This window comes from Hermetia illucens, chromosome 1, assembly GCF_905115235.1.
Source record: "Hermetia illucens chromosome 1, iHerIll2.2.curated.20191125, whole genome shotgun sequence".
In the NCBI taxonomy this organism is placed as follows: Eukaryota; Metazoa; Arthropoda; class Insecta; order Diptera; family Stratiomyidae; genus Hermetia; species Hermetia illucens.
The window spans coordinates 46,847,148-46,873,828 of NC_051849.1; the positions used below are offsets into that span (position 1 = coordinate 46,847,148).

Below are 26,681 nucleotides of genomic sequence, written 5' to 3' on the forward strand. Positions count from 1 at the left end.
CAGCTGGTCAGATATTGGCAAAACCCATGCCACAGGTAAGAACGTCTTTTCATCTATAAAAAATAACCCAAGCTAAAGTTAGTAACATGCCCCAGTTTACGCCACCACCAAATATGAAGATGCCGGATATGCCTAAAATGCCGTCACCTCCTGGAATGCAACGTAGTTTACACTGATCCAGCCACCGTTACTGATCAAATTGTACGAACCGGAATAAAAAGACGTTTTATCATTCACTCTTAAATTTGTTTATTTATTTAATAATTTCCCTTCATCCTTCCTTGAAAAGATACTTTCCAGCTCATTCTAATTCATTCCAAAAAAAGTTCAAAAAAAAAACACAAGTGAATCATTTTTTAAAGTATTTTTATTACCGTTAAGTTGTTTTACTAGTACTTTGTTTGGTATCTTATTCTTATGCTGCTACCTTCAACTAGCACAATTAAATTCTACCAGCAAAGGTGCCTGCTTCGATTTGTCCGTCCCATTTCTCAACCCACGCCTTAGGACACATTGATGTGAAGACACGCTTGAAATATTGGCAAGGTTCGTAGTCCTTTCCACGGATCTTCTGGCAGCGATGGAAATCAACGTAGGATTGGTAGCAGTATTTAGTTTGATTCTGGTTGGGGAATCGTGGATCGAAGGGGGCGGTGCCCAATTTTTCCGAAATGGCTGGCATTTTAGTTTTGTGGAGTTTCGATTACTGAAATTTTACAATTGAATTTAAATGAGAACTGTACTTCATTTTCGAAAATTATTTTATACTTTATTATATTATCTACTAGACTAAGTAAAGGATTATGCTATTGTGGGATATTACTTCAACTTCGGAATAGAATTTATTTATTGCAAGCAGAAATGTACTCATACCAACCTGTGTATGTGTGTTTGAGGTGGCGGAGAGGGAAAGCCTCTGAGCACTCAGACCTTAGCGGTCCTTTACACCACAATGACCGGGTATCCAGAGCAATTTCACCGTATTGAATCTAGAAACAAAAGTTCTATCGATTTCTACATTTCTGAACGATTGAAGTGATCAAAGGACTGCTCAACGCTCTCAATGCACCTTAACAATCGCTACAGATTGCGATGCGCCTGTCTTTCAACCGCTCGTCAATCATCTAGGTTGCTGATCTGAGGATCGCATACGCTTCTGCCTGAAGGACCGTTGTATATTGTCCCAAGGGAAAAGCTCACTCTTCGTTTTTACTCGAGAGGTAGATTCCTGCTCCAGAACCCTGTACTGTTTTTGAGCCATCGGTGTAAAAAACGTCAGTATATCCTGACACGCATTTTTCTGGTTCGTTCCAGTTTTCTCTCCGTTACAAGATAACTTCATATTTTCTACCAAACAGATGTATGGGGATCCGAGAATCAAAAGGCATTGTGAAAACTGGATTTAATTCTCCCAATGCTCTGTGCCTCCATGTCCATTGTTTCCCCATAGATCTAATGGAATTAGCCTATGGGCTGCATTCAGAGCTGGTCGTGCTCATGGCACCGGCTAAACACGTGTTAAAATCTGAGACAATATATATATATATAAAAAAAAAACGAAAACAATAAAATATCGCGATCACAAATAAGAACGAAAGAGAAAAAAACCGTCCAAGATGAATGAACAGAATAGTAAGACCTTACACATTTGTTTCCGGCGTAAAGTCGAGAAAGTCGAGATGGGAAAACAAATCCGAGGAAGCCGAGATAACTACGAATGCGAGAAGAAATAAAAGATACTACAAATAGTATCTCATACTCCTACAGCTTTCGCAAATTAATTGCACCTTGTACCGGAAATAGGATTGAAAAACTAAACTTTTTGTCAGAGAGTGGGCGTGAAGTTATGGAAGAAAATAATGAAGGAGTTTCAATGTAGCAATAAAGGCAACATTCATCGCTGTTGAAAAGACTGCCGATAAAATAAAAGAAAATAGCGGTTCAACAAAAACTTTACTTCTAAGATAAGGTAACCCGTATCACTAGATAAGGATAAAAAATTGGGGAAACGGTGGACCAGCAAATTCGAGGAAATAATGTGCAGGAAGAATCAGGAATACCGGAAGCTGGGCACTTCAGAAATTCTCTATGGAAGATTTTCCACTCGTGCATATGTAGCTAAGAAAGTGATGGTTGTATATGTACTGCTAAATCTTTCAATGACTCAAGAAATAATTGATAAAATATTTCGCAATATTTTTCCAAACTTTAAGATACAAATATGTGCATCCATATCAACGACATAAATACTGTTTTCATCCTAAATAAACAAACATCCCCCCGCCCCCGGCTTTATTTGAAGTACGGTAGATTGGGGCACAAAAAGGTTTGGTTGAGAAATATGACGATAGTCTGTTTAATTATATTGAAACCCGCTTGGGGTGCAGTTAAGTCCTTGAGGGTTTAAAGTGAGCACCTGTCTGGACGACCTAATTCCACGGTCTTCTTAAGACACGGATTGATTTTGTGACCACAATCAGAGCCCCGCTGAGACAAGCAACAACGGTACCAGTCTATACCAAGTTAAGCCATGCACTCTTCATACTGGTGGATGCAAGACCTACCTAAATCTCTACCGAACTAAGGAGTACGGCACCCGTGTTGAAACGCAAACCCACGCTGAGGCCCGATCTCTTCTCGCTTCGGAATAACCAACAACCCCCATGAAGCTCCCACTAGGGGCCAACCGCAAATAACCGAGCTGTACTCACATACAATGGGAGTTCACCCGAAGTATCAGAGTCCAGGGGCTATCTCGGTTCCCATGGTACCAGTATACCCCTGGTGAGGTTTTGTGACAAATTTGCCACTTCAGATGAGTCCCGTCTTCCTCACCACCACCTCTGAGCACCCCGCTTGGGATGCAAGGAAAAAAACGCGTATTATGCTAAGCAATACGTGTAAGGGATGGCACTCGCACTAAAAAAGCAGGCAACAGGCAATTGGCCCTAAAAGTTTGTTAATAAGAAAAAAGTCATATTCTCCCCTCTATCAATTCCGCTTCGTAGTCTATACGTCCACGAATATCTGGCTAGCTATTGTTTTTGGTTAGAATACCCCGATGACCAGACGTAAACACGAATTGATAAAAGGAGGAGGAGGAATTGAATTTGGTTGAATTTTCAACCACATCCCCAGAGAAAGGGGAAGTTCTTTCCTTCATCCTCAATAAAAACCCGTGAGAGTCATTCCCCTTAAAAAGTTATGGCACCTAAAATTGTTTTTCTTCGATATCATCATGATCACGTTTGAATTCAATTTTCAACCCCAAGAAGAAGAGGTACAGGTACTTCCTTCCTAACTTCGTTAGAGAATTGTCGCCATCTCTCCCCTTAAAAAGTTGTGATATCTCAAAGTGGGACTACGTTGTTGTAAAAACGGCAAGGTTTTATTTTGAACTCCACCCTCGAAGGGTGGTAGGAAGAGTATGAAAAATGGGAGGCCCTCTCTCTTCAACGTCGCTGAAAAATTGCAGGATGCAACCCATACCTCTGTTAAGAAGTTATGGCTTTTCAAAATAATCACGGTAAATTTTGATGGGAACGGAATATGCAGGAGAAAGAAGAAAGTTCCCGCTCTAAACTCGCTGAAAACTCGTAGTTATGACTAATTAGTGAGGGAATTATATTATTTATAAGGGGACTTGGAGTGAGAGGACCGCCACAAATTCTCAGTGGTGTGCAGAAGGAGGACCTCCGTCTTCCCCCTACATAACCACCACACTCTTTGAGAATGCCCTCTCTCCGAGAATAGATATAAAAATTCACGCATTGCCTTACATGCATTCCACTTTAAATTTCAGAGTCCGCAGCTTTAGCTTCACTTTCTAAAGCAAAAATAGTTTCAACAATTTCACAACTCCAAACAAACCCATTGGAGACATTTTCTCCGGTTTCTGAAAGCATTATTGGTAGCTAATAAATAACATCCAGTCGTACCTGAATTTTAGTGCAATCGATGGTTTGTATTAAAATGAAGGACCTTTCTGGACGAAAAGGTACCATAAGAAGTATTATTTAAGAAACATGTAAACCAATATGGTCAAAACAACTGTAGTTTATAAATTTGCGAATGTCTTCAAGGAAGTCGTCCTTTAAAAAAGTGAACGTTTATTACAAAAATGTAATTTCCCCAAAACTCCATAGAAACAATAGGTGGAAAGCCTTGCAAAATTAAATGTTCTCCAAAATCTGATTCTCTATACTACACGCTTTCTACGAACGTAAAAATTCAATCCAACCGATGGTTCAAATTACGCCCATCTACGGTACGCTACGTTATAGTTAGTATACGCACTATCGAAGAAAAAATGGATTTCGAAAAATCGCTGTTTACGCTGGGCTTTATTTATATAAAAAATTGTCCAAGTCAGTCAGAAAGCTACCGCTACAAAGTTACCTTGGGAGTCGATCCTCCGATCTCGAAAGAACGAAACACCTGCTACCAATATGGCTTGACAATATGAACCAGTGACGAACGCATTTGAGCCAGGCTTTAATTTTTAGCCAAATTAGGTGTCTGTTTGATGACGTTAAAAAAATGATAAAAGAAACCAGTATCATCGAATTCCAAGCAAGTTGGTTTGATAGGTTCAAACATCATTCAAAACTTTACAAACAGCACTCAGTGCTGACATGATAGAAACTAGTAAATATCCTTCCACATTTAGGGATTTGGGGCACAGTGGAAAATATCCTAGCCTAGTTCTCAATATGGATGAAACAGGGCTGTTTTGGAAAAGGTCACCTTCACGCAGTTTTCTTTCTAAAAACAAACGGCCGATCCCCGATCGGGTAACGATCGACTAACACTCCTTTTGGGAGCTTATGCAAGTGGAGAATTTAAATTTAATCTCTTGTGGGGTGGACCACTCGGAAAATTCACTAGCGATGAAAGATCATCAAAAAGCAAACTTACCGGTCTCATAGGCATCAAACAAAAAGGCTTGGGTGACACGAGCACATTCAATGTTTGGTATCTGAAGCATTTCATCTCTGCTGTAAAAAGTCACTATGACTAGAATGGCTTAGACCATAAGGTCCTGTTAGTTTTGGACAGTGGACTCGGCCTTCTAATGCTGCCTTAGAAAACTTCGAAACTGATTTTCCTGTAGAAGTTGAGTTTCCTCCTCCCGATATGACTTAATTACCGCAACCTATGGATCACGGAATAATCGCTGCTTTGAAATCATAATATTTGAGGCGCACAGTCCGTCAGTGAATTTGTGAAACGGATTTAGACAAGCAGTCAACGAAAGAATGATGGAAATCATTTATCATTATAAAAGCTATTAGGAATATTGATTTTTAATGGGAAGAAATTAGAGAAAGAAAGTTTATTATTAATTTCAAATGGCTTAAACCTAATAGAGCAATATGAAGTCGATTTGGAGAGAATTACGAAAGTGAAAAAAAATTGCCAATGATGGAATAAATAAGTTGTCAGCAAGTATTGATGAAAAGAAAACGAAAAGATCCGCAATCAATCAATAGACTCGTTCTTTAAATGCTACCACTGGAAAACAACATTCTAGCTCTAAGCGACTAATGACTTAGGAGAGTCTGACGTCTCTCCAATTTACATCAGCATCACGGACCCCTTTTTCCTGGGCCAGATTAGAGCGGATGCAAAATAGGGTATCCTGTCTTAGACCGTTGTTGATGTCGAATAATATCCAGAGTGATCCTACTGATTTTACCTGGCTTCTTACATTGTTCAGGGTTGCCTAGTCGGTCTTATCAATTTGGTTCGGTATCCCGACCCCCGATCCTCATTTCCTCCACGTAAATTGAGCAAACAGAAAGAATGCGACTTTATACCATCTGTAAGACCCTGAGTGTTACCGATTTTTCTGAATATTTAATTATAATTACCCGAATTTGACTAAGGGAGTTTAGTTGAGAACATGTAATATAACATACTATTTAGTGGGAAAATTACCGAGAGAAAATATATATTAGTAACATGAATATAGTACGATTATTTTTATTCATCTATTTATTTATGAATAAATATACAAGAACAGAAGATATGTGGATATTAGTTTATGCTGTGGAAAATACTGAGTTATTTGTGGAGCATTGCGCTATGCTATGTTGGCTTATTTTTTTAGACCCTTTATTTCCGCTATTCAATCAAATTCGCGATAAAATTTCAACTTCAAGTAATATAAAATAACAGTCAAAATGCGATGGGATTAGGTAAATTTTACGGTTTTCAGCATCCAAGTGGTCTCAACAATTTAGAAAATAAATGTTCACTTCGTCAAGAAAAAGTTAAACGAGAACTGATTACATTTCCAATGCGTTTATTCAATAAATAATATTAATTTCCGAATTTTAACTGAGATTTATTTTAATATCATAGCAAACCCGAATTAAAGTGGACTTTCCCAATGTCATGTCTTAATTGTGCTTGTAGTAGGCATTGTTGATAAGTGAAGCTAACAGCAAGTGTCTTTTTACCGAGACATTCGAACCAAATTCATGATAGAAGGCATTGGTATCTACTGCATTACGGATAAATTCTTGCAGATTGCAACTGTACATGGATGCTTGCAGTTGAGTAACTGATGAAAATAAAAACGCATCCCCTGCATATTTTATAATAACAAAAATAGCCAATTCAATGGAAAAGGAAGACTAAACAGGCGGTTCTATTCTGATTCAACACTCTTCTCATCTTGAAGTGTTTTCCGAATGAGAGATTTCGACGTGTACTGTGTAATTATCAAGAATGAATAAGACATTTACTAGAAACTCGAGCACTCAATTCACTTTTATAAAATGCTTTGAAGACAACTTCCACAAAATATGTGAAAGGAATTGTAATGAGTTCCTAAAACTTTAATAGCAAAATTATCGTGTTTTCTTTTTAAAAAAAACATCCTCATGAGCGGTTATCAAGTTCCCTTAGACTTTCTGAATAACTTAGACCACTTACGTATCACGCCTAAAAACAAGCAGTTATGGGCTGATATGTACGAATTTATTTGAACACCAAAGCGTTTTATTACTGATTAGTTGATGTTGACAACGGGAACTTGTAGCCGCTCAATGAAAGATTGTAGGCCTTGTGGTATATTACACTTACGTCATAAATGCAGCTCGAAAGTAGAACTTGTGAGTAATGAAGCCAATATGATGACTAGTTACTGTCCCTCAATCTCTTGAGTCAATGACAGTCTTCTGCCTTAGAAAGGAAGCCTCTTAACTAGTGAAGCAATGCTGGAAAGACTTGTGGACTTTGCGCCAAAAAAGCCACAACCTTTCATAAGATGCTTGGAGCTGTGTAAATCTATTCTCTCGAAAATCTAATTCTCAAAAATGTTGGAAGAAATTACGAAATCCCTGTGTCGCTCAGTTCGAACAGAATTACCTATAAATGCAAATATTGTCTCTACCAAACAGTGTTCTAATGGAAAACGAATTCGTGCGGGGGGAATTCTGGCATCGTCTCAACCAGCAAAATCAATTTCCGGTTGTTGCGAATTTGTTCTTCAGTGCTTGCCGCCGTGTAGTAAAATGAAATTAAAGCAATTTCCCAACTTACAATAATCGGAACAGCAAAAATTACTCATAAATGCAAGGAAAATAAAAATCTTACATAATAAAATCGCTTAAACATAGTTACATATCTACTCGTCGTTCTTTTGATTAATTCGAAATGGAATTGATGAATTCAGTTTGGTTCCAGAGCAAATATATCTAAGACAACTTACGAAGCTAGTGTTTAGTTTAGAAATCGTTAATATAGCGACCATACGATTAAATCTATGAAATTACTTGACCAAAGGCCGTGTTTTACTATCTACATCACATGATGTGTTTTTGTATTTCTTCACTTCCTGTAAGTAAAGGGACCAGAAGTCTTTCGGGTCGACGTTGTTTGGATCGGTGGCACGAGACTTGGCCACTATGCCCGTCTTCAAGATTTTTCCACCACGACGTTTACAAATTGGTTGATTTTTCAGTTTCTGCTCGGCTGCATCGGCGTTTGCTTGTTGCTGTGTCATTTGCTGTTGCATTTTCTTGAATATTTCCAGGAAGGAGCCGTCGTTAGCGAAGACCGGATGAGACGGTTCTGGCTTCGGCGGCGGATATACTTTCCCTTCTTTCGCGAGAGCTAGGCGCAGCTTTTCCTCCATTTCGCGGTGGATACGCTCTTTGTCTATGGGTTCATCAAAATCGTTATCGTAAGCATTCGATGCTTCCGAGTTTGAATTATCTGGGCCAATTGACGGGCACGAGTTTTCCGAAGTGAAGTTGTTTTGAACGGTGGCGAAACCGCGGTTGGATGTGTCTACGTCATGCTGCTCTGTTCCGCTGTTGGTGTTTGAATATTCAAATTCGTTTTCTGATTGGATAGCAGGTGGAGGTGGGGGCGGTGGCGTTCTGTCTTCTCGTGGACTTGAGCGACGGGATCGCGAACGTGACCGGCTGTTTGAGCGACTTCTCCGGTGGTACCGACTCCTCGAAGAATAATGTCGAGACGAGCGGTGGTTGCGGCGTGGCGAGCGAGACCTGCTCGATCGATGGCGTCCTCTGCTTGTGCTTCGGCGATCACTACGACTACGGCTCTTGCTTCGGTACCGATCAGTTTTCCTGCTCTTTGAATAGCTTCCGCTGCGACTGCGGCTTCTGTCGCGATGCCGGGCGCCCCGATACCTATCCCTGGAACGATCTCTGCGTCGTTCAGGTGACTTGTCACGGTACTTCGACGCAGCTGGGGAGCGGTCTCGATACCGGGAATTGTCGGCCGCCTTGCGCCAATCGTCCATTTTGCACTCAACCAACTGATTATCCCGCACACAGGCTTTCTTCCACTGGTCTGCTATCTGCAATTTACATACTACACTTGAATTACATGTTCGTGTTGCCTTAAATCCATGTTAAAAAACTTTGCTAGGCGTATCTGAGCATCTCGATATATTTTCTTATCTACTCTCTGCTCGCTTGCCGGATCTACTTCTCAATGCTATCACCTTTTCAATTTCGTGCGCAAGCGAGAACTCGACTCGGAAGCAAACAAAAAAATATATCTTGCACTCAATCAGGCAAAGGCGACGATGCTCAGGGCCATCGACTTTTCTTTCATTTTTCTGATATTTAATAATATACAGTTAGAAATGAATTTTCATTACTTCACTCTGGCGATATCGACGACGATTCCAGCGACTTTGGCTTGTAGAGTCGTCGTTGTGCTGCTTCCATCAATTTTTCACAATTTTATGTCTCTCGAACTTTCTCGCGTTTCCCTATAAAAATATAACTTCCAGGTGAACATAAATGCCAAAACATGGTTAAGAAAAATGTTTGTTTTCATATTGTTATTTGTCAAACCCGTAACATTCGATTTAATCTAAAGACTTTTGTGAAAGAAAAACCTGTTTGGAAATTTTTATGTTACATAATGTGACGAATGATCTTTTTGCCGAGGCAGGCAGGGGTTGAAGTACTTTTTTCTAATCAATCATCAATTCCATTTCTTAGAAACTAATCAAAAGAATAGAGGATATGTGCAGAGACAATTTTATGTAGGACATCCGCAATTACCTGAACAAGAACACCGAAAAACTCTGGATTACTCAGACGTGTGTCAATATGGCGATCCAACACTGCGTTTGGGAACTTCAATCAGGTCTTCTTCTTGGCAAATCTTTCAGAACGCATGCAGCAAAATTATGGCATATAGAATTCCAATTCGTCCTCTGTACCGCTGTAAGAAAATTGAATTTCCCATTTAGCTTTTCAAGTTTAAAATAATTTATTGGAGTTTGTCATTCCAATTCTAACTGTCACACTTTTTTGTAGGATCCTTATTACTGTAGTAACAGCTGGTACGCACATGATCTTTATTGGATTTTAATGAAATTGTTGATACTTCGGAATGGCATTCAAAAACATTAGCAAGAATTCAGACAAAAAATGAAATTATCGAAATCTCCAAGAATTAATTGATCGATCCTTCCAAAAAATGTAATCAAAACCGAGGGAAATAATGAGCTAATGGTACAATAAAATGGAGGGTGAGGCACTAAACAACCAATCTGCACAGACAAAATTACATGACATGAGTTTTAGCCCCCAATATATGGCTGGAAGAGGGACGATTACTATAGTCTGTATCACCATGTTGCAACGAGGCATTCCACCGTGTAGGTAGGTTCGTAATTAATTTGCCGGATTTTCCCCTACTGAGAAAGTGACTCTCCTAATTATGGGATATTTACCCAAATAATAGAGTGAAACTCCCTTCTGAGATGGGGTTTAGCAATTCACTTATCGTGTTTCGAACTTTTAATTTACTATCTACACTTTGTCCGTGCCTCTGATAAGAACCGACACACCGGTAACGATTTTTGGCTATTTATATCAAGACACAATTTGGATTTTGGGATTCGCGGACGCTCCTCGATAAGAGCGTTGAGGACCTCCAGAATGCACATTTCCTCCATTGTGAGCGGAAGTTGAGTGCTACAAGTGGGACATTTTCGGAAAAAGTGAGATTAAATGATGGAACTTTAGGAAGCGCTCCTTTTCCACTTGCGGCATTGAGCTATTATGATCTGAAAAGCCTAATGCAAGTAAGCGTGAATCCGATGTTGGATTAATGCTTACGGCAACGACAAGGCATATTCTCATTGCTTGGGGGCTGTTTTAGGACAGGATATTGACTGCAAGATTTCGATCCAGAATGAGGAACATTTCAATAGTATAGGATTAGGTACCATGCAGAAGAGGAAGAAGTTTTCTATGAGAAAATGAGCGCAATACAGGAGTTGCTGCCTAAAGGTGACGTTGCGATCATGACGGGTTATTTGAATACGGTCAAGATGTTTCTCGAACATGTGATAGGAAAACACAGTCTTGGCGACCTTAACGGTAATGGTAGAATGTTTGTGGATTTCTGTAGTTTTCCTCGCCTCCTCATTGGTGACACATTATTCGAGCACAGTGCATGACTTAAGGTCAATTTGGTTTCACTAACCGACAATGCACGAGCAATCAGATCGACCACTTGCGATTAGCAGTAGATTTAGGAGCTGTTTTTTGAATGTGCGTAACTAACTAATCTACCAGTCGCTTCTCTTCTCTTGTGGGTTGCATCCGCCACTTCACGCAAAGTTCGAGGGCTGTGATTCTCCAAGTTCAACATTGATCACTTATATGACCCAGTTATCGCTCGACAGTGGGAGAACTATCTTGCAGATCGGCAGGCAGAAACCTTGAATAATACGCCTAAGGATATTGATTAATATTGGTCTGCCATTAACAACGCTCTCTCCCTCTCTCGGGCACTACTCAGTTTGTCGGCCACGTCTGGAAGAGGCGTCACAAAATTTGGCTGGCTGCGTAATCAAGGGAGCGGATCGATGAAGGTAAGGGGTTGAAGGCCCCATTGATCACTGCAAGTGATGACGAGTAAGACGCGCGTAAGCTCCGATATTGTACGAAATGCTGGGAAGTTCGCCACGCCAAAAGGAAAAAGACCATGGTCAACCTGGATGAAGTGATGCTCCACAACTGGTGTTCTTTGTGATCGACGTATCAACGAAAGTCTCAAATCTAAAATTTACCGCAATGTCGTCCGGCCTGTCGCTCTCTATGGTTTTGAGTGTTGGCTGACTATAAAAGACAATGAACGGCGTCTTGCGGTAATGGAGACGAAGATGTTGCGTTGAACTAATGGCGCGACATGTTTTGATCACATCCGAAATGAAGGATGTCCGCGATCGTTATGGGGTTCCATCGATCGTGGAAAAATTGCGAGAGAGGCGTCTTCGATGGCATGGTCACGCAATTCGCGGCGCTAACGAGAATTCACTTGCCAAGATTGGTGTGAACATCGAAGTCGATGATACGCTGGATGGGGATTTAAAAGCCTCGAGATTGCACCCAAATCAGGCATTCGATAGAGCCAAATGGCGAAACCGATCACGACTAGCTGACCCCGCTTGTGAACGGGATAAAGACTGAAGAACAAAAAGAAGAAGATATGGAGTAGTACATAGAAAGTAACTACCACTGATACTCAAAAGCTCCAAGCCCTCGTGAACACTTGTCTACGATGTGACAAGGGGACGCAATGCAAAGTACATTGCCTTCTACAGGGTACTGTAGTCGTGTAGTGTACCATTATGGTCTAGACAGAAGTGAATTTTTTGTTGAGGATGCAAGGAGTCCTGAGTCCGCATACACTTGATGACGATCTGGACCCAGGGCAGAGGTGAAGCAGCGTCTGATGAGTTGCCTCTGCACTGGACGAAACCTTCAGTCAAGTTATTATTATTATAAACTCATTTCATCATCTTTAGCCATTTTTTTACGAGAAACGGGAATACTCAATTCTAACTTTCTAATGTGAGTTGACAAACGCTTTCCCCGTGTTAGTATGTTATGGTTTGGGTAGTGTTATCCAGATTTCCAATTACGTTTGGGCAGTTGTGGACAATTGTTAGCATTTTGTTTTATCAACCAGCTAGGCATATAATCTTTTTGATCTACAAAGAAGATTATCAGAAAAAGACCGCTGGCTATTGAAGGATCACTCTCGAGACCTTTCACCATCAACAACGATCTAAGACAAGGAGATGCTCTATCTTGTATCCTCTTTAACCTGCCTCTGGAAAAAAGTGATTTGTGATGCTGATGTAAGCGCGAGACGCACCATCCTCTTCAAGTCCACCCAAATGTTGGTCTATGTGGACGATATCGACATTATGGGGAGAAAAACCCGAGATTAGTGCGAGATCTTGGGCTGTACATTAATGAAGGCAAAACCAAATTCACGGTGGCACCGTCAGAGTACTTTGATGAAAAATGAAAGAAACAACAATATCAAATAACACTGATCAACTCCGAACAACAACTTTGAAATCGTTGATAATATCTCCAACAGCAAAGACGATGAAATTCGTCGATGGCTGTTGGTAGCTAGCAGAGCCTCTTTCAGCTTTTAAAAACTGTTTCGCTCGAAACGTTTCACAATAACAAAGGTCTTAATTTACAAGACAATAATCTTGCCAGTCCTCATGCATTTTTCGGAGATTTGGGAGTTTAGCAAGAAAATATTACAATTCTTAAATGCGTTCAAGAGTAGCCTATGTACTGGCGAAATTTGTGAACAATACTACGATTGTCTGGTTGTGAAAAAAGAAAAAGAGAAGATAGAAAGAAAAAAATGTGGCAGATTGCTTGAGACGGAGCGATGGGGCAGGACGCAAGACAAATTTTAGGGATATCGAATTGGTGGACCTAGGCGGAAGATCTGGATGTCTGGAATTCCTTACTAAGGCCACCTTAGACCGGATATCGGTCGGTCGGTGCGCCCTTGATGATGATAAATACATATATAAATATAACACACTGTCGAAAATTGTTAACACTGATGAAGGGAACAAGTGGTTCATGAAATATCGGTATTTGCAAGAATAAATATTCACACCAACGAAAAAGAAACAACAAGTTTTAATTATTTCAATTAACACATTCTATTTGGGAAGCGAAATCGTTGCTTAACTTTGTAGTGTGTAGTAACGAAGCTTAAGAGTCGATGGGACAGGAAAGAAATACAAGAGTGACAAACAAACAAGCGAGTAATGGTAAATAAAGCACGCAGCATAGGAGCTTATTATTCAAAATAAGGAATTCACTTGCATAAAACATTTAAACCTACTCATACTATAAATTCGGCAAAAATTGAATTTTAGGAGTAAAGACAATGTAATTTACAAGCAAAGTACCAGAAAACGGACCCTCACTTTGGTGTTATTACAAGGTTAACAGAATGTACCATTGCCCTAGTGGGAAATTTCAGAATTCTTTTTATTCTAAACGTTGCTGGGATTTGAATTATACAGAGTTTCTTGGATGCTACCCAGTATCACCTGCCTTAAAAGTTTTAAGAAATCGTTTCCAGACATTGGTTACAATATTCCACTTAGAAATTAAAATTCACCCCATCGAAAATGTAATCCAAAGTAAGTGACCTTTTCTTCTCATTCCCAAAAAAAATTTGGCACCGCACTGTCGAAAATTGAATTTAGTATGCAAAACAAAATCAATTTTTCAAATTATCTCATTAATAACTAACTAAAAATTTCCATAATAAAATTCAAAATAAGCGAAACGGTCAAAATTCTGCGTAAAATTTCCTACAATCCATCATGCATTCTAGACAAATTCCAAGCGAGGTTTTATGGGAAAATTTCCTCGTCGGTGACATGGGCTCATCCGTCAAATCTTGTCCGGCGTAAGAGGCGAAGTTTTGTACCAGTTGCCGGCTCTGGAAAAATGTCACAGTATGGGCCCAATTCTAAAAGGAACTCATATCAGGGTGACCCAAGTTGCCGCTCCTGCACTGATTTCAAGACATGGACGAAGCGGCAGCGCGATGCATTGCACATGTCATCCTCAGCGGCGGTGAGTAAATATTCAAAAACAATGTGAAATTCTCAAGGAATATCTGGTGTCATTGTAGGGAACGAATGAAAACAAACAACAGATACCTCAGGTCGAAACGCAGAACCAGTATCGCGATTGCCCGTTGGACAAGAATGAACTGGGCCGGGCGACCTGGGGACTTTTGCATTCCATCAGCGTGACAATTCCGGAACATCCCACCGAGACGCAGAGGCGGGACCTAGTGAACCTGATGAACTCTTTGGCACAATTTTATCCATGCGAATACTGCGCCCGTGACTTGCGGAATGAGTAAGTGCAGCTTGCAATAGAGGCTACTCTGACTAACTGACTTTGACCTCCTTCAGATTAATCAAGGAACCAGTAGACGCCTCATCCCAACACAACTTTGCTCAGTGGCTGTGCAGACTGCACAACAGAGTCAACACGAAGATCGGCAAACCTATTTTCGATTGTTCGAAGGTGTACGAGCGGTGGAGGGATGGTTGGCTGGACGGATCGTGTGATTAACTCCTCCCATAGTGCGCGGTTGCGGCACATGGTTTCGGCGTCTTATTTTTTATTAGAAAATTACCTCAATGTCTATTATAGCAGAAAGTCTTTTTGAACAAATTGATTTTATTCAAAGTTGCCTTATTACTTAGTTTGTAGGAAGAAGCCAAATAGGATGGTGCCAATAGCTTAATTCGATAAATAGAAAAGTTGTCCAGAGGGTTGATGGTTTCATTCATATTCTGGGATCCGGAAGGACCTTGACACACTTTCGATGGGTTGGTGTCTAGGATGTGATGATTGCAAGTTGTGGGTGGCTGCAAGGTCAATATTTCACCATATTGACTAGACGCCATCTGTGGTCGTGAATTTCAACATCGCTTGACATTTGTACGTGAAAAGCAAGGTTCGTTTTGGTTTGCTTATCAGTCAGAGATGAATATCCTTCCGAAGAAGAGGTGAGTGTTTGATATGGGTAACCTGCAGGATATATTGATTTAGTGGCTTATTTATTGTCAGTGAATAGGAACGTATTGGAAATTTGATTTTTTTTGTTAAGTTCAGAACAATGGCTAAAACGTCATTGCGGTTTCACCTTCGCGTAAGTGCCGGGAAGTGGTCTTTATATGAGTTTCGCAATGGCAATAGCTTGTTTTACCTTCCCCAGCTTAGGGGTTTTTTCGGGTAATACAAAATCTTTGTATTCTTTCGTCTGTTGGTCTCTGGCGAGCTCGTAGATAACTGACAATTCTAGATGAGGATTCACGGAAAGGCTGGGAACTTTGGTTGTAACGTTCACTTCTCATGCGATGCGTCTGGGTTATAGCATAGGGAGCAACATTGATGGGGTATACTGTGGGTTCGATATTAAGTGAAATATGGAATGGCGATTCAGATCTATTTTCCTGATTGAGTCATTCTTTATTTTTTTTTCGATTTCCATGAGTATCTCAAATTCTTCTCTTAGATCCTTTTTCATGTGGTGGGATGATTGAATTGGAGATTAACGATACGGGTTACAACCCAAGGTTAATGTACTTTGTTAATTCTTCACCGGTACAAGTTTTGTGTTAGTTTTGCGTCCTTCAGTTATTCCAGGATGGCTAAATTAAGCTTCGCTGGGATATTTAAAGGCGTTGCAAGCCCCTTCTCAGCGTTAGAATCTACAATGAACTTTCGGTAGTCGGATCTTCTGGAAAAACTGGTTTTCCGGAGTCGAATGGTAGTTGCTAGCTGGATAGTAGTTGCTACCAAAGTAATTGAAACTGCCATTACAATGCTTCGTGTTTAGCAAAATCCGCCAATACTGTAGTGAAATTCACAGTTTTCCCTGAATTTGACAACATTTTCAGTATCCTTTGATCAGTTTGTGTTCCCAGTATTTACGTGCTCAGACTTGTTGTTGCCGTTTTGGCACATTGTACTCGTTACATTGCTTTACCAATGAAATGATGTTCTCTGCTCAATATCAAGATTGAAAAGCTTACTGAGCCAGGATGTTGGATACAAGCTCTTCATTGTGTAGAACCAAACTGTCTTCGGTTCCTGTTGGTTTCCCCAGTCTTATTCACTTCGTAGCTTGTTAAACTTTTGTTTCGCTGATAGATGAAGTTGCTTTAAATATTACGGAAGTGGTGAATAAGCAAATTCTTCCGTCCGTTACTGGTCGATGGTCTTCATTGGAGTCGGGCTCTGATAAGTCGACCAGTCATAAATCTTTTTATAGTGGGTTGCACCAGTAACAGTAATCGTTTCCTTTGCTTCAATTTTGGCTATTTGACTTACTTACTTTCCCTTAACAGAATACTTACTTAATTGGTACATTAGTCAGCGTTTCTTGCCTTTACCTTTTTACGTGGTGACTTTAAAAGCTGCGTAGGTCGCTTGGTTCATCGTGTTCTTGCTTCATTCGAGAAAACAATGGCCGATATTGAGGTGCAATGATTACGTAAGGCACGATTTTGTTGTCCGTGTACGTAAAAATATAACCGATTTACATCTTAGTTTTGGCGCTGTACAATTTAAGGAAAGTTTTTAACTGTTTGTGCTGGAGGAGAAGCATAGCCTGAGGACCATTGTACTCAGCCCGCTCGGCTAACGGAATATCCCGGATTCTTTTATGCATTGCAGGATATCCGCTAGTAGATGTAATGCTATCCGTTGCAACTGGAGCACATCAGCATCAAAGATCTGATGTCTGATGCGTCCATAAACGGGACATTCAAATAGAAAATGTTCTGTTTATTCCGTATCATATTGTACATTCCCTATTCTGGACATATGTCCAGTTAGTGAATTATCGCCAGTTAGAAAGGCAACAATACCCCCGCAAGTCTTCCTGCTTTTCGATAGGATAAACTTTGCAGTATCTTTGTTAACTTCTGACGGAAAAGGTTTGGGGGGTCTAGAATCATTTAGGCTCCGCCACCTGTCATTAAAGGATGCCTGCTCCCAGTTTTTGAAAGCAATATTAGTCACTGTACTGACACTATATTTGCCGGTTTCGGTCGTTGCATTCGGGAAATTGAACCCTCTTTTGCTAAAGCAACAAAAATTTAGCTTTAAAGCTTGACCAGCAACGGAATTTTTCTTAGACATAAAGACGCTTCTGAGGGCGGGCGACTTCCTTATTGGAATACAAAGTTCGTAAAGCAAGCCCACCGTTCAAACCACTTGGATTGGAAACAAAGTTCGTGGGAGGGAGGGACTGAAATTTGTTGCAATTAGTTATGCGATGGAATATAATATGTTAGTGAAGTGAGCAAACTAACGACTCTTTTATTGTGAACGTTTCAAGGATTCCTTCTGTCGTCTTTGCTGGTCACTGGCCAATTGAATAATGTTTTAAATATGAGTAAAGTGCTATCAAAATTGAATTAGCATTGAGTGATTCATCAAATGCATAGCCTTCTGGAAAATGAAAAGAATCAACCACTGCACTTAAAAGCAGTGTGGGAGGAAAATCTTTTCTTAAGTTTTCACCGCTTAAACGTAAAAAAATCCAATCATTTCCTAGTGATAGATCATATCCTGTACGAGATAACCCTTCTCTGGCAAAACGCAATGGATTTTAATTGTCAAAACTAGAAGGCGACTTCGGAAAGTAATAATGCCTATAATCGAAGTACACCCCCACCCCTTTCATGTATGGGGACTGCCTCAAATTCAATGTTTTCGAGAAAAGTGCGTGTGACAAATAGATAGAGATAATGAACCTAAATAACGCTGGACACTTCTGGGTGAAAAGTTTTGTGTTTTTCTTATATGAGAAACTTTGAATGCACGTTTTGCTCTTGTACGTAGCCGTAAAATGCCGACTTTTTTTCAAAAATAGTTGGTTCTTAGCTGCTTTTCGATAAGATACATTATCTAAACGGTCTTTTCCAATTTGTTTTGGTTTTATTGGTAATAAATTCAATTTTATCAGTGTTGCTATATTGATGCCGAAATTGCAGCATATCAAGTAAATTTAATGATTTGCTTCAATTTTTAAATATTTTTGTATTTATAATGGTGTGTATATCGCTTTATAACACGTAAAACCTTCTCAATGGTATTTCTTCGGCTGTGTGTGTCGTTTTTTGGGCTATTGAATAACGAAATAAGACGGAATACCGGAAGTTCGCGCTTCAGGTATAAAAGTTTTGTGTTCATCTTAAAATATGTGAGAAACTTGTACGCACATTTTTCGATCCGTGTATAGCTACATAGACATAGATATTATTCTCACCCTAAACAAACAAACTGCCTATTATCAAATACTGTACATATAAATTGATCGTACCTATATTTCCGGTTAACTTCATGCACAAAAATGTACATATGTACATATATAGTACGTATATTGAATATTGCTGGTTTAGTGTATAAATATAGCTGTCTGGATTAACTACCCGCAAATTTCATTAGCACCCATATATACCTACATATACACATGCCTGTCTGGAGTAATTGATATTGATATACATATGTCCCAAAAACTTAAAATAAAATGTTCCTTTGTGACCCCCCATTCATATCAGCTGACTTTGTTGTGGTATTGACGAATTGATATGGGATGATGACGTCATACACGTTGTAGAATGCATGAAATTTATAGCAAATGGCAAAGTTTCATCCTTTATAACTTTGTTAATAATAGTTAAATTTTCTTCAAACTTGACCAAATTGTGCCTTACACAAATGCAAGTTTTGTAGTTCTAGCCTGAACTTAGGGGGGGGGTTTCCGGCTAAATTTCTAAAATATGCTAATATACTATTATTAACTTTATTTATGCATATATCGGAACCGGATGTATTTTGATGCATTACTGTAATTTTTTTTCAGATTTTTCGGTTGGATAGGTTCTGAGAACGAGACTTGTTACACTTTTTGATGGTCATATTTTGAGTCCTCACTCTCTTATTTTTCACCCGATATCTAATATGGAACCAGTACTAATTGAGCCCTTTTATTTGATACCCCACATGGCCACATTTTATGGAAAAAAAATTTGCACCCTACATTCACATGTATGGAGAGCCCCCTTAAACTTAACACAAAATGGCGCCACTGGCTGCATGTAAAGGGAACAATAGATTGCACGCTTTCACTAATTTTCGTGACAATCGGTCTAGCCGTTTCCGAATAAATCGGGTGTGGCCGACAGACATCGACTCGATTCTAATAAGGTTTTGTGTTTACACAAAAAGACAAATTTTATTTAGCCAAAAACTCACTGAGGAAGACGACAACTGGTCCTCGAAATACCGGTATATGAGGAATAAAAAACTCACTGTACTCACACTAAATTGGATATGGTATATAGACAGACATTGAATGGATTTTAATAAGGTTTTACTTTAAACAAATACCTAAAAACAACATTCAATATACAGGTTTTACGCTGCTTCTAAAAAAAAAGTGTGCTTTGGCATGAAACCAACAAATTTTAACAACAAACTAATGCTCACTTAACCCCAAGCTGCTTGAATCCCGACTTTGAGGTCGCCAACAGCGCTTTACTGTTTATAATCAGCGTAAAAGTGTCGGACAAATGTTCTTTATATATTGTTTCGAACTTTTTGACATATTTTGCATAAACGTGGAAGAAAACTCTTCATACGCGCTAGTAGCTTAACAATTCATAAGTACCATTCACGTACCAATGAAGGTGATCGTGGGTTTGTTATATGCTTACCACGTCCCAGGTTTGTGATATTCTTGATTAGAGTTTTTGATTAAAACTCCTCTTAAATAAGGAATTATCTGCTAAGCTCTAACATAAAAAAACTTGAAATAGTTTACAGGGTACTACTTCAACGAAAGCGCGTGGATGACTAACTCGGGCGACGTTCTACCCGATTTTATTTCCCCAATTGTCTTGGGTTGTAGTTCCAACTATGGGAAGTTTCGGTTATACTTCAAAGTGAGGTGATTTCGTAGCACTTAGAGTGCTATTGTTGCAATGACTACATGTTCTTTTCGGGTTTCAATTGAAAAATATTCCTTTTACCGTAAAGCCTGCCATTGAAATTCGGCAAATCTAAGTCATATAGGAGTGGTAGGTGTTGTCTTATATGTACGTTACTGTTGTCGAGTGAATCGAATTGTATGTATTGATTGCTTAAATTCATATTTTGCTCATAAGCCAACGGCCATTGAAAATCTCGAATTCACTTCACTACGTCTTTTTACATCCTTTTAAACGTCCAAAATATGCGTTGCTGTTACTTCTTACCTGTACAAAACAGTAAACTGCACATAGTAGGAAATCTTGGAGATATACAGGGTGCGGCAGCATAACTTCCTTTTTTCAAAACTCAATAAAAACTATTGTATGCATCGGAAAATATTTATTTATTTTTTATAATGTAGGTACATATCTAAAGTTTTTATTTACGTTGTTTTGAAGATCAAATCTGTTAGGTGACGTCCCCCATTCTCCATACATTGCGTAAACCGATTTCTGGCGTTGTCATGACTCTTGTTAGCATAGCAGGTGTTATGTTGGCAATTTCTTCTTGGATGTTGGTCTTCAAATCTTGTAGGGTTCTTGGACGGTTCACGTAAACACAGGATTTCAAAAAACCCCATAGAAAAAAATCACAAGGGGATAGATCGGGAGAGCGTGCCGGCCATTCCAAATCGCCTCTAATTGAGATAAGGCGCTCTGGAAAGTGTTCCCTCAAAACAGCCATCGATGCTCTTGAAGTGTGTGCTGTTGTACCGTCTTGTTGGAACCAAGTGTCCCCCAAATCAAAATTTTCTAGCCGTGGGAAAAACAAATTCTGTAGCATGTTTACATACCGGTCCGAATTCACTGTCACTGTAACCCCATTTTCCTCAAAAAACCAGGGACCAATAATTCCAGCTGAGGAAATTGCACACCACACTGTGACTTTGGGTAAATGCAAAGGCTTTTGATGCAATTCTCGAGGGTTGGTGTCAGCCCAGTAGCGCATGTTTTGTTTGTTAACCGACCCACACAAATAAAAATGGGCTTCATCGCTAAAAAAACAATATTACCCTCGGGAACGACATCAAGAAGAAGCTCACACGCGTTCATCCGAGAATTGAAGTCACGTTCTGAAAGTTCCTGCACTATCGCCATCTTATAGGGATGAAAATGAAGATCATCACGAAGAATTCTTCTCACAGAACGATCGGATAGTCCAAGGGCAGATGCGTGTTTGCCCGCAGAACGCCGTGGCGATCGCAACATTGACGCTCTCACTGCTTCCATGTTCTCAGGTGATCTAACGGGCCGAGGGACTCCAGTTCTTTCTTTTGTCGCACTTGCAGTTTGTCTGAATGTAGTGACCCATGTAATAATTGATTTGCGGTCTGGGACGGGAGCCAACGGGGCTAAATTAAAGCGATTCCGAAATGCACGCTGTGTTGCAATAAGCGAACATCCGCTTGAAAAGTAAATCTCAATGGCAAAGGCACGCTCCTCACTATTCCAACGCATGATGGCGACTGAACCGTGTCGGGACAGTATCCCCTCTTGAACGAGACCACTAGCGCTCCGCTATGACATCAACTAACTGAGTGGCGCGCATTTTAAAAAAGGAAGTTATGCTGCCGCACCCTGTACAATTCTCGACTGTTCCAAGATCTTATATAAATACCGTGTGTCCCCTTTGATTAAAAATGGTTCTGGTGTTGGTGCATTGGGTTTGTAGTCGTCTTAATTTTCAAGCCTCTTTGGCTCAGTGCATTAAAGGGATCTCTCTATCTAAATTTTTCATAATTAAAGGTTTCATACTTCTTAGCTTGCCATGGCATAATTCTGGTCTTCCTATTATTTGTATTCCTTCTCAATGATTTCATTTAATTCTTGTTGATTGTTGCTACAACTCATTTAACCACTTTCGCTTTTCAACTTCAACATGAGATCCAAAATATCTAGATTCCTTCCTTCAATACATCGACGGACATATCCTTTATATTTTTTCCCCTTACCAATATGGAGTTATACCAATTCACGCTACCTATTCAAATTTTAAGACAGTTTTATATACGCAGCTCCCTTGCACATCCAAAGTTGACAAGGCCATGTTTTGTTTCATCTGCCATAGGCATAAATTTCTAAAAACTTTTTCTTTATTTCCAATTTAAAAATTAGGATTACTTTCTCCTTGAATGAGGGAAGGGGGGAGTTATAAAAAAAAAATTACAAAATAACTACTGAATACAATATATTTAACAAAATTTCAAGTATATATTCAAGTCTTCTTATTAGAACTAGGTAAGCTTGGCAAGCCTTTATCTCCGAGGATCCCACTTATCAAATTAGGATTAGTTGGCAGAATTAGTCCTTGAAAAGCTCCCAGTAAAATCATCGAATTCTTCGCGGCTGCATCAAAAGGTGGAAATCTAAAAATTCCGCTGGGATTTGAAGCCGCTTTCTCTTCTTTCGTGGTTAATTCGCCCGGGATAATGACATTCGACAAGTTCTTTGAATTACTGCTTTGTAGTCCACAAATGCATGCAATCAAATGAAGAAATGTAACAATCCACCTAATTCGAAACAACATGATGAATAAATTTTTAAGAAATGTTTCAATTCCATACTTTCTTTCGCTACTTATATAACTGGAAAAATAAAGTACAAGTTGAATGGCCTATTTTTCAATGTTACGCTGAACAGCGGGAACTGTTTGAATTGAATGGAAATGCAAATAATTTTGTTGTTAAATAATTAGAGTTGACGATAATGAAGATAAGCATGTCTATCAGAGTAGAAGTATGCTGGCATAAATATACTGCTATCGTTCTGTAGAGGCTTTGTCGTGCCGTACAGTATGAATTTGATTTTAAATCCACTGAAATTAGAATCCAACTAATTTCTAGCTTTTATTATAGAAAACAATAGAGGAAAATTATTGTTTGTCAAAGGTTTAGCTTAGCTTTCAATATGCTATGTGTGTATAAATTGTTTAAGAGTCTTCAGAAAGTTGTAGACTATTATCCATATCATTTTCTGGGCTCACTTTACAATATTGTAGGTCCATAGTCTACTGGAACCTATGAATTATTAAGTGCCTCTGTATGTTTTTGACAATATCATCGGCTGTGAATCCTTTTGTGGTCTTTGTTGCTATTTTTTAGTGCTTGAGGTCTAATCTTCTAAGTACTGATCTCAAAGGAAACTGGTTGTAGAAATTGTTCTGTGCTATGATGGAGATCTAGAATTACCCAAGATAACTATGTGGTCTTTTTTAGACCATAAGAACAAAAGGCAATTAAAAAAAAATATCTGCGTATATAATAGATAAGAGTTGCATTCCTCGTAGGAGAGAAATTATGCTATACGCTAAAGGGCAAAACAGAAGGTATCGTCCTGACTGATGGAAGGTCTGGCCACATCCATTCTATGCAAGTTGATGAAAGCTCAACCGAAAACTGTGGATAAAAACTTAGTAATTTCTATACATTCGAACAGATTAGGAGCACTTTAGTCTAGAATACTGCAAGTTCATGGTCTGAGTAATTCTAAGGGAGTCAATTAAACCAAAAATGAGAGTATAAATCCCAACTAGCTATTCCTGTGCTTCTGGACACATGAGAGCGCCTAGTTTTGTATTAGATGTGGTCCCTGTCACACTCTCTTCATCGCCTCTAAATTGAAGATGGTAGATCTCTAGGAAGTGAGCAGCGTGAATCTAATGGATAGGATACAGGTACTTTGAGAAACAATTAGAGTGCATCGAAATTCAACTGCCAGCGCATTCTTTGAAATTTTATGGAGATGGAAAATCATTGCACATCTTCGACCACGATGGGAATTGCACGACCAAAATTCCGCGCATAAAGACTGATGTTAGTGCTGTGTATGTGATGCAGTTTATTGATGTGCGCCCACTTGGTTGCGAGCACATAGCTCTGAGTTGCTGCGAACACATGGGAGCAGCTGTCATAACAATAGATATTGCACAGTTGTGTATGGCTTGGCACATCCCAGCGGGAACTAAAGGCAGAGTTCCCTCAAAGATTTATGTCGGATCGATGGTAGTGGATCTTGATAGAATCACTGAGCGAATGATTCTTTAAAATTTCTCTAAGGGAAGCTTGGTGGAAGCAATCATGCTCAACCCTCACGGCAATTGATCCATGTTTGCTCTCTTAGGAAGTAAGGAGAAAATAAGTAGATGCATCCAAGATCAATCTTTCAGATGCATCCGTTTTCTGCTGAGATAGGGTGCGGAAACACACACAAGGAGACCATCTAGGCAAGGGGATTTTGTGCTAAAATTAATAAAAATAATACGTGCTTCCGAAAATATTAGTCGAGACGTTTCATTTGAAATCCCATATATATATTTGGTGAAAAAAAACTACACCTCCGCTTTTGCTAGTATGGTAAGCTCCCTCTTAAACTCAACCTAGAACAATGCCATTCACTGCATGTGTAGGGGCTCACAGTTCCTGTGATCAGCATTTACACATTTCATGTACATGGTGCGACTCATGCCCGGGAATGGTATATTATTTGGGATTAACATAAGTTGGTTCCGGATATTCTTATGATTGGACATAGTGCGATAAAACGTGTTGCGCCGTTGACGATGATGATGATTATAGCATGATAGTCAAGTTGCACTAGCGTCTGCTTCTCCATCTCGTTGTTCTGGGTTCGAATCCCGACCGTCATTGATGTTTGTTTTCGTCTTTGTGTTGTCTCCTGCTGTAGGCTTATTAATTGTGATGATAATGGAGCAGTCCCATTGAAGATAAAATGAAGGGAACAAAATAACGACAAGAAGTTAGAATAAAAAGAGATGGATGCCCTACATTTCATAAAGGAGTATACTGCTTAGGTTGCATTTTAAGGAAAACTGTACAGGATGAATTCTAACTGAAGTGCGAATTTTCATTCGAATCATCATCTGACGATGATAAGTCGGACCTCTCTGTGCTATTATATGGGAGTCAAGAAAACTTACTTTGTACTATTCATTAGAGACGGCTTGTTTGCATTAACTGTGCTTATTTAATTATTAAAGAATAAAATTATTCCCTTAAGTCAGTGATTTTTTTTTTGTTTAATCTGATCCAATATGAAGATACGCAAATGATGAACCCTTGCTTTATTTTGAAATTAGTTAATTGATAATTTTCACGTTTTTTATATTATTTTAGATGGCATGTCCGGACCAGAGAGAACATGGCGCGGGTCCGCAAGGACCAAGCGAAAGCGGCGGAGGATGAAAAAGAGACGCAAAGGCGAATATCTTTAGCGGTATGTATTAAAACACTTCCTAGGTTTATTTTTTACTCATGAATGACTTTTGTATTTCTAGGATAAAGAAGCTCGTATCGAACTTCTCCGACAAAAAGCCAAAGAACATTCAACTGTCGTTTCAACATCCGAAGATCCTGTTGCGGAATCAGGACATGTGAACTTATTCGCTTCATTGGAAAGTGGCACTGAAACTGTTACAAAAACCAATGCCGAATATTTGAAAGAAAAGAAAGCAGAGACTGAAGAATATGAGAAGAAAATAGGTTACCTCACATATTTAGGACAAGACACAAACGAGGCATTGAAAACTCGTAGTTGGTACGAATTGCCTCCGAACCGATCAAATACCTACTCATCGAAATCTGATACTGAAAAAGATATCAATAAGAAGTTTTACCACGATCCTCTTAATGTCATCAGAAAACATTTACCTAACGAAAATGTCGAATTGAAATCGATTAAAAAGCCAATTGACTCACATGCTGGACATGATAAGGCAAAGAATCTTTTACCAGAAGTAGGTATTGAACAGAAATCAAATAAAAGACAGCGTGAATCGTCCGTTGAACCATCTTCATCTTCAACCAGTCCAAGGCATAGATTGAAAAAACGCAAAGAACACAAAGCTAGCAAGGAATATGAAAAACAGAAGAAGCGGAAGCACAAACATAACCACAAGAAAAGCAAAAAACATAAAAAGCATAATCGCTCAGACTCTCCCTCTTTTCTACACGACTATGACTATAATCAAGATTATGAGGAAAGAGCTAGACGAAAACAGGCAAAGCTTCAGGAGTTACGCAAAAGGCGACTGGAACGAGAGGCCGCTGAAAAAGAGAAGCAAAAATTATTAATAGAATCCATTACAGGAAAATCGGCAGATAAGCCGGCGGAGCCGGTTATAGAACGACCACGAATTAAACAGAAGTATAATAATCAGTTCAATCCGGAGCTAGCAAAACAGAATTATGATACTGTGTAAAATAGATCAAATGTTGATACATCATATAATAAACGAAAAAACCTCTTCAGCATG

General features: G+C 39.3%; 4 protein-coding genes across 4 annotated transcripts; 2 read left to right on the forward strand and 2 right to left on the reverse strand.

The window, feature by feature from the left end:
- Nucleotides 1–349: 349 nt before the first annotated feature.
- LOC119661627 (cytochrome c oxidase subunit 6B2) lies at nt 350–9,704 on the reverse strand. The gene is made up of 2 exons (XM_038071049.1): nt 9,555–9,704; nt 350–706 (listed from the first exon to the last, which is right to left on the reverse strand). The coding sequence occupies exon 2, from the start codon at nt 680–682 to the stop codon at nt 443–445; it is 240 nt and encodes a 79-aa protein (XP_037926977.1). The 5' UTR covers nt 683–706; nt 9,555–9,704; the 3' UTR covers nt 350–442.
- Nucleotides 5,970–9,538, reverse strand: LOC119661610 (serine/arginine-rich splicing factor 4). Its single transcript, XM_038071030.1, has 2 exons — nt 9,143–9,538; nt 5,970–8,836 (listed from the first exon to the last, which is right to left on the reverse strand). Exon 2 carries the CDS (start codon nt 8,777–8,779, stop codon nt 7,781–7,783), a length of 999 nt encoding a protein of 332 aa, XP_037926958.1. The 5' UTR covers nt 8,780–8,836; nt 9,143–9,538; the 3' UTR covers nt 5,970–7,780.
- A 4,289-nt stretch (nt 9,705–13,993) lies between the features above and the next one.
- Nucleotides 13,994–15,050, forward strand: LOC119661616 (FAD-linked sulfhydryl oxidase ALR). Its single transcript, XM_038071039.1, has 3 exons — nt 13,994–14,423; nt 14,482–14,714; nt 14,771–15,050. The coding sequence occupies exons 1-3, from the start codon at nt 14,295–14,297 to the stop codon at nt 14,931–14,933; spliced, it is 525 nt and encodes a 174-aa protein (XP_037926967.1). The 5' UTR covers nt 13,994–14,294; the 3' UTR covers nt 14,934–15,050.
- A 236-nt stretch (nt 15,051–15,286) lies between these two features.
- On the forward strand, nt 15,287–26,681 carry LOC119661599 (leukocyte receptor cluster member 1). The gene is made up of 3 exons (XM_038071004.1): nt 15,287–15,373; nt 25,543–25,642; nt 25,704–26,681. The coding sequence occupies exons 1-3, from the start codon at nt 15,351–15,353 to the stop codon at nt 26,625–26,627; spliced, it is 1,047 nt and encodes a 348-aa protein (XP_037926932.1). The 5' UTR covers nt 15,287–15,350; the 3' UTR covers nt 26,628–26,681.